Genomic DNA, 8720 nt, shown 5'->3' with positions numbered 1-8720 from the left:
TGAGGTTTAACTCTCGCGGTTACCTCTGTCGCTTCTCCGATTGGGCACGAAATGTGGCGTCAGTATGACGTCATGTGTAGTAGCTGAAATAGATTAGGTTTTATTCAAAAATAAACATGATTGAAGCAACTATATTTACTATAGTGATTTTAAAGGCTATCAACGACAATCTACTCTGTCCCAGTGCTGTGGAAATCTTTGTATACATCCTGTTTCCGGTGCGCCATCTTTACAGAAGAGGAAGTGCAACAAGTCCAAGGCAGTGCCTCGGAATTGTCCAATATTTTAAGGTAGGTTTATTTGCTTCTTCTCCCAGCCTACTATGTGTCGGTAGGACTTGATACTTTTGTGTACGCAAGGTAGCACGTTTCATTATACTTCTCCAAGTCCAAGGAGAGAGACTCCTTCAAATCCGCGCGGAGACGGCGCGCCCAACCCGTCCGCTACTGGGCGCCCAAATGCCGTCACGTTCGCGAACCGCGCTGGGCGATCGTATGACCAGCTGTCGGGCCGGCTTTTGTGCACGCGATTGCCAATGAGTCCGCCTACAGGGAACACTGTCTAGAGAAACGCGATCACAGCCACGCCGCCTGACACTTGCACGCCCAGGCGTCGTCGGCGTCCATCAAAGCTTCCGTGGCTGACAGTGATGAAAGAGGCGCTTAGCGCTGCAGATGCAGAAGCCGTTGCGCGGCTTCAGGCTTCTATCTACACACTGCCCGCGAGAAGGCTTCTGCGTGCTAAGCTGCGGCTTGCATAGTTGGCCGTGCTTTCCTTCTGGTGCAGCTCTCTTCAAAGTTTTTCGTTCGCGCGCATGGAGTGCGATCACTACTCACAGAAACTGTTTCTGAATGCAGGCATACCGTACGTGGAGACAGATTTCTGCCCTGAAAGCATTGTGTTATTGTGTATAGTTGAGGTGTTGTGCAGCCTTGCATTTGTAGCGCTACCGGTCTGGACTTGCCTGCTTCGGGGTTCATGGTATCGTGCGAATTAAGGGATGTATTTTGTTTCTTGTTCGCTGACCGAAGAAAGGCGTCGCGCACGTGCTCCTTGCTGTTAATCATTGCAGTGACTACTGAGCTAGATTCTAGTTCTGCCTTTCCATCGAAGCAGTGACGGTTGTCATTTTGTAACTGGGTGTAGGTCCTGCCATGCCTTCTAACTTTTGCAAGTAGCATTTTTTGGTCTAGCAGCCAGCCATAGCCTTGAAAAGCCAATACGTTTCTGAAGGCACTGTAAAAATGAAATTCCTCTGTTGGTGCATTGTAACTTGATGTCAAGCGTCTGATTCTCTAGTAATACTTGAATGTTTTACTTCCCTCGTCATGTGTAAGCCATCACATTCGAATCATACGCCATTAGCTAGTAGTCATCTATACATATGCAGCCCAAAAGCTTCCATCCTGCCCTCATATGTACAGCATTTCTTGGTTTTGTTATTAACTTTTGGGTGTACCAACCTGCCAAGTGGTGTATTTTCATTTGGCTTATTCATTTAAATTCATATCGGAATATGACCAGAGATAATGCATGTTGTTGCTAAAGCTTTGTTTATTTTTGCACTTGTTACATATTTCCATTTCTAGTCAGTACTGCCTGCTTAACGATCTCTTTTTATAAACTGACAGTCCCACTGAACGCGCCCTTATCTTCCACGATTGCCTATAATAGACGGATGGATGGGTTCTACTGGCTTTACACTTTGTATCGGGTGGCAGCTTGTGCCGCCTAGCCTCTAATCCCCTTCTCATTCCAATTTTCCCTCTCCTTTGCCCCTACTCCACCAACCTGTCAACCGTTCCCTTTGTGATACTAACAGAGGAAGGCTTACATTGTTGTGTTTGGTATCCACACCACCGTTTGCTTCTAAAATTTTAGTACAGGGAACACATTATCTTCTTGTCAATGACCCTGCTTACGCCATTGATGCTGTTCAGCAATTCTCTTGATAAACAAATTATCAAGCCTGTCCTGCACATGGTCGCATCTCTGATTCTGGTTCCCGTGTAAGCATTAGGCTTATTCTGCTCACCTTGCAATCCATCCGGACTTTTCTGGCCTCCTTTTGGTCTTTCTTGTAGTGTGCCAAAGTTGTGTTAAAAAGTCGTGCCTAAAATTGCTGGTTTATGTGTTGAGATCCTGCTTTTAAACAATTTTTTAATGCATTTTCTTTCTCTGTCAGAATTATTCTTTTGGCATTGACCGCATCCTAGCATACATTGCTTGCGCATTCACACCTTTTGGAACTCTCCGATAGTAAAGAAACTGCATTACCATTTAAAATTATAGTGTGTTACCGTTAGCTTCATACTCGACGATTTCAGAGACTTCATGACATTTTAGTTGCCTACTGATGATCCTTACTTAGAATGCTGTAAATCTGATAATTTGTATGCAGAGCTTATTTCCTTGAGTGCCATGGAGTTAAGAATATTGGTCTCACAAACAATGCACTCTGTCACAGAAATGAAATCTGAATATGTGAGCATACCTTCGACAAACAGAACATTACGAGGACCTGCCACAGTTGCAATATAGTTTTTGTCATCCATTAACTTGTTGAAAACAATACAGAAGCCAGATTTGTCAATTATGTGAAGTCTTATTGACACTTCAATGCACTGCCGCCCAGTGACTATTAGCTATGTTTTGTTGGCATGCTCATGCACTTTAATGCTGCTAAGTTGTTCCTGCTCTGAAAATCATTGCAAAATAATTTAGTTTGTAAATGAAAACATTTGCAGTACCTGCTGACCGCTCACTTTCTGTTGTTTTAGTTTCTTTTCAAATAGTTATTTGGCAATAACTGTCCTGTATTCATTCTGTTTCGCGCTGACATCGCACAGCACACAAACGCCTTCGTTTCACCTCCATCGAAACGGTGGCTGCATTTCGATGGAGGCGAAACGAAGAGGCAGCCGTGTGCTGTGCGATGTCAGCTCACATTAAAGATCCCCAGCCCGTCGAAATTACTCCGTAGCCCTCCACTATGGCTCCTCTTTCTCTCTTTCCACTTTCACTCCCACCTCCCTCCCTTCCCTTACCGCACAGTGCAGGTATCCACAGAAACAAGTGTGACAGGTACTGCACCTTTCCCTTCCTGTGAACCAATTGTTATCATTATTATTTTCATGATGCCTTGAGCTCCCCCACTGACTTAATCGTGGAGGGTGCATAATGCCTTAGTGAAACAAAGGCTCTAGCAGAAAATGGAAGTGTGTGCAGATGTGATAGGTTTGGTCGCAGAATTCGCCTCCTATAACTTGCTTTCTCATTTTGGTAATCTGTCCATCACCCTCTGTGTCAGCTCCTAATACAAATGGAATAAATGAAGAACTGTGCCATGCAGTCTGCAAATGTCAGTGCTCTTTCCTTTCTCTCTAAGGAGGGTGGCAAGCCATTCAGAAGAGAGATCAAATTGATACTTATACAACAGAATAGTGGAGAGGAGTGTTGCCTGCAAGAGCTGCTTTAGTTTGGGGAATGAAACCATATAGCCTCGCTGTGCTCAGGGTATATTAAAGGCAAAAGAGTAAGACTCTAGGGCACTTGTTTGCTGCCCATTGTTGACAGCATTCTGCCTCCCTTTTCGCAGATGTCCAACCTGCAGCAGCAGCGAAAGATAGTGGAGCAGCTGCGCCGAGAGGCCGGCCTCAAACGCATGGAGGTGTCTGCCGCTGTTGAAGACCTTAAGGTGTGATGTTGGTCGTTGCAGAAAGGCATTTCAGGGGATTGCAAAATGTTGCCATAGGCATCACAACATCACGATTCTGTTCTCTCATATGCACAATACCACTCCTGTAAGTGGTAAAATTGTTTTTCAAATGACTGACAACTAGGTTAAAACCTTTAATTTGCACCCTTTTCAAAGGGTAATTTATCATCATTTTGTTTTTAAATGCGTGAGATAGCAGTTAAATCCCCTTGCTCAAAATATTTGTTATTTATTCATTTGAACACCCAGAATTAGCAGCACATAAATCATTCATGACCACTCCTGATATGTTTTGCCTTTCAAGTCGGATTTTAAGATGCTTCTGAGCCGAAATTTCCATTTTTAATGGGAAGGGCATTGAGGCAATGCAGGAGGAGAAGCCAAAAGTTGTGGTACTGTACTCGTGAGAGGACAGCACTACACATAACATCATTAAAGTAAGTGTGTGTATAACCTGGAACCTGTCTGACAGGCTCCAGAAATGCATCTCTGTTGTGGCCATCTCTAGTGATATCTGTGCAGCTAGCCTGAAGTGACTGCTCCGGCAGTTATTTCTTATTTAGCACTGTATAAGAAACTGACCTAAGTGTCAAGGTCTTTACCATGCCAAATGCCAGGGTGAAGCTAAAAGCAGGTGCAGACACTGAGCAACGGGCCAGCATGAAATTATTTGTGTAGCACAGCATTGGGAGCACAGTGCCATAAGATTCAGTGCTTGGCCCATTTCTAATCTTCATCTTTAAAATCGGTATTCCTCAATGTCTTTCCACAGATTAAATGAGACTTGCACTGTCACATGACAACAATCAACTTTTGATTGCTCCTGGCTAACATGAATGCAGTTTAAAACTGGTGTTCTGCATGGCTTATAAAGCTGAACATATCAAAATGCAAATTAATGAAAGTTTCGTGCAAGTGCACCAACATCATCTGCTCGTATTTTTTCTTCCCTCCCCCCCCCCCCCCCCAAAAAAAAAGAAATTCAACCCCCCTCCCCTTTTTTTTTCTTTTTTTTTTTTCTGTGGTGTCATACTGGTACGCCCTATAAAACTTCCTCCAAGCACTGCAAGATTACTCAGGTTCGTTAGGGAATAACTTGGGCTAATCCCTCCATCCGCCCTCGATTGATTGATTTATTCATTGATTGATTGGTAAACTTTATTGGGGAAAATTGGGGGTTAGGGGTAGTGGGTTAGGAGAGAGCAATGGTCGGCAGTCCTTTGTCCAGGAGTCTGTTGGCCTCAGCAGTGGCCCTGGCTCGCTGCACCAGCATAAGATGATGCTGCGTGTCCGATTCAGTTAGAAGGTCCTCCTACTGCTCAGTACTCTGGCTATCTATTTTAGGCATTACGGGGCTAGCCCTACATCCCCATGTTGTGTGGTATGTCTCCCTCCATCCACACTCGATTGATTGATTGATTGATTGATTGATTGATTGATTGATTGATTGATTGATAAACTGTTATTGTGGAAAATTGGGGGTTAGGGGCATTGGTCCAGGGGCTCTGTTTGGTACAAGGCTCTGTTTGGATATGTGTTTATTTGTAGGTGCCTTAGTGTAGTGGCTTGCTCTTGGCTAAGTGTATCATGTGGAAGTGCGTACTCTCTATACACGCTCGTATTGTTCCCCTGTGTGTTTCTAGTGTTGTGAAAGGCTCTACCGATGGCTTCACCGCCCAGCTAGTGAAACCTCGCACGACGGCATCCACTGTAATGTTACCCTCCACCCCAGCATCTGGAACCCAAACAATTGTGTGTTGCCTATCTGGGTCTGTTCCTTCCAGCATGGCGGCTAGGAATTTGTTTACTATAGGACTAATCCTGTATAGGACTAATCCCGTCTCGGACTCACAAGCCGACCGAGCCTTGTGAGTCCGAGACTGTCCAGTAACGGTGTCGTCTTTGGTTTGCTTCTGAGATTGCTAGGGCTGTTGCCACCTCTTCCACGATCCGGATGCATTTGGTTCATATAGTTGTTCCGTATATGAGCTTGCCTTGCGAGTCAGTGACCGCGGCTACGGTCACCTCTCTGCCTTTGTACCTTGCCTCAATATCACCTACAAAATGTCTATCCTTCCCAAACTTGAATTATGCTGTAATGGGTTGGAGTCTGAGTCACTCATACTTTATGAACAGCCTAGATTCGAAACTGTGCTGCCAGCTTCGTCTCACTTATCCAGCTGCGACATGTGGTGCGATATTAACGCCATTAAATCGCCTCCTGCCTATGGATGGAAGATCGCTCGTTTATGTCTGTTCAATAAGCTGTGCTAGCTCCCTTACCTGATAACATTGCACTGCATTTTCAGTTCCATGGGAATTTAGTGACTGCATGCTAGCACTAATGAATTCGGCTAATCATTTTTTCATGTTGCCACTGAAGAATAGAATTTACTGTCTGGCCATGTTCTCACTGAGCACGGTCCTTCTGAATCAAAGCAGTCACTGATACCTTCCTCGGAAAATTGATGCAAATTACTTGTCTTTTGTTTAGTTGTGTTGACTGTTGTTACTTTTTGTGCTCGGACGTATCAAGGCAGTACGTGTTCTTTTGTCAAGAATTTTACCCACAGCATCATTGCTTTATGGTTGCTGCAACTCTTCTGGTGTTAGTTTTGTACTCCCCCACTCTTCAGTACGGTACCCTACTGAATAAGTGATCGTGATCAGGCCTTGCCATTGAAGAAAATACTTGCGTGGCCTTTGCTTATTATAAGGAGATGATTTTGCCACAGCCTGCAACCAAGCATGCCTGCCGAGTGTGCAGTGCTGATTTGAAGGCAGTTCATTTGCTTGCAGCTGTTGCAAATGATTTTTCGCAGCTAATAAATGATTGATTTGTAAGCCTTAGCAGAGAGCAGTCAACTTTGAGATGCTAACCATTGTGCCAGTGTTGATACCATCCATAGTCCATCCTGACCAAGCTTTTGCACAGTGCAGGAAATCTCGATGCTCTATTTTGGTGCCTCACTTACCCCTGTATATAATTTGAAGCCTGTTCCAAACTAACCCGATTCTTCTGCTCTGACTTGCTTTAGACATGAGCACAGTAAGCATAATGTTTAAGAACACGGCAGTTTTTGTCATACTAGAACTTAATCTGAAGGCTTTATTGTGCCAGCCTTGGCCTGGTCAATGTGTAGAACTGCACGCTGCATTAAGTGTAATCACAGTGCACGTGAGCATACCATCATCCGAGCCACGAATGGGCTTCGGCATGTACGCCCACCTGTCCTCCCAGCGAAAAGTTCTGAGACCATAGAGTCCCTTTTAAGACACCTTTAATGCCTAAAAGGGAGTACCTTTTAAGGCTTTTAAGACACCTCCAAACCTCAGTATCTACGAGGAAGGTAGAACTGTCACTAACACCTTCAACAACCAAGGTCGTTTCACAGTTCTTAACATTGAAAAGCAGACCTTTGGCCTGAGAACCTTTGATTCACCGTTCAGTTTAGTCTTTTTTATTGTTACCATTTTTTCCTAATGAGCTGCACTTGTTGGTATGTTAGACCTGAACTGAGTGCAATTTTTAGTGGCTTCAGCAAAAATGGATGAATCTCCGTCATGCACACTCAAACCCTTTTCTTTACTTCTTGTTTTTGTGCAGAAATACATCCAGGAACACGAGAGCGACGACTACCTGCTGGTGGGCTTCCACTCACAAAAGTCCAACCCTTTCCGGGAGAAGAGCTCGTGCAGCTTGCTCTAGGGTCTCTCCAAGCACACCTCCCACCGCCATCCCCGCTCTGTTCACCCGCCCCCTCCTCGCCACAACTTCCGCTGCCAGTTGTCTCCGAGCCCAGCGTCCAATGCACAATACAGACCACTTCTCACAAAAAAGTGCCTCCATTCTTCCATCTCACTTTGGCAGTAGGTTCTGATCATGGCAAAATTTAGTGCCAGGAATATCTGCAGAGCTTGGAAATACTATGTATAGCAGCACTAAAAGTTTCAACGACAGAGGACCAACAACTTGGTGGATTTGACGCATAATTTGGCTATACTGATAACATTGACAGTATCAATGTATGAGCTCACCATTGTTAATGAAAATACTTCTCCGTATTTGTAATAACTTACTTTCTGTACATAGCATGTTTTGCGGTTCTGTCCATCTGTGTATTGAGAAATGGCTTCTGGACTCCAGGTGGCATTTTGCAAGATCTATCAAGGTTATTATAGATTTAGCAATGAGATTTGAGCATGACCTTGAGAAAAGTATGACAGGAGTTGAAATGTATTGTGTGCACGCTGGTTAGTCACTTCTTTGTGTAATGTTGGAGCTGGTGTGCTCAGATTGTGCAGATCTTCCTGCATGATTGTAGTAGAGTAAGCGACTGAAAGAGGAGAGGAGCTGACTTGAGAGATGACAGAACTGACACACGCATACTGGGAAGGCTGCTCCACTTTGAGTGATTGGCACAAGCTGTATTGGGCTAAATGGCTCTCGATTCGGATCACAGACAGCAATTCTTTGAAGAGAAAGTTGCTGATGTCTTCAATACACAGTTCTGATTCTCAAACCAGCAAAAGGTTTTTCAGTTCACTCTGTACTAGATAGCTTAAAGCTGCTAGAGAGTCGGCCAAAAATGAAATGGCAGACCATCTTGGATAATTAACACCTTTGTGTGTATCTGCACATTGTTGTGTGGCACATAATGCATCACCGGAGTTTGGGATGTATTTACAGTTAGACGAACTCTCATCCTGCTTCTCTGAGAGTTGGGACTTCTGTGGACGGTGTTGAAGAGCTCTTATACTGGTCAGAATCAAAACCCTTAGGCTGTATTGCATACCTTAAGTGTCTTTTTATACTTGTCAAACAAGCAAAACCTCCTAATGAACTACAGTCGTGCCCCGTTAATATGACCCCCGTTAATATAGACGACCCGAATTATGGACAGTTTTTCTGGGGACGAAATCTTTTCAATGTATTTATGCCTCGTTAATATGGAAACTCGCTGTCCGGACAATGGACAGGGGAAGAATGCACGCGCCCCAC

At 44.3% G+C, this 8720-nt stretch overlaps 1 protein-coding gene across 1 annotated transcript; it reads left to right on the top strand.

Moving 5' to 3' along the window:
- Nucleotides 1-215: 215 nt before the first annotated feature.
- On the top strand, nt 216-7492 carry LOC146181489 (guanine nucleotide-binding protein subunit gamma-1-like). The gene is made up of 3 exons (XM_084576555.1): nt 216-290; nt 3599-3697; nt 7326-7492. The coding sequence occupies exons 2-3, from the start codon at nt 3599-3601 to the stop codon at nt 7425-7427; spliced, it is 201 nt and encodes a 66-aa protein (XP_084432681.1). The 5' UTR covers nt 216-290; the 3' UTR covers nt 7428-7492.
- Nucleotides 7493-8720: the final 1228 nt, after the last annotated feature.

The sequence above is a fragment of the Amblyomma maculatum genome, chromosome 8, assembly GCF_055883805.1.
Source record: "Amblyomma maculatum isolate TAMU_Amacu chromosome 8, ASM5588380v1, whole genome shotgun sequence".
Lineage (NCBI taxonomy): Eukaryota > Metazoa > Arthropoda > Arachnida > Ixodida > Ixodidae > Amblyomma > Amblyomma maculatum.
This window is presented reverse-complemented; position numbering and strand designations above follow the sequence as displayed.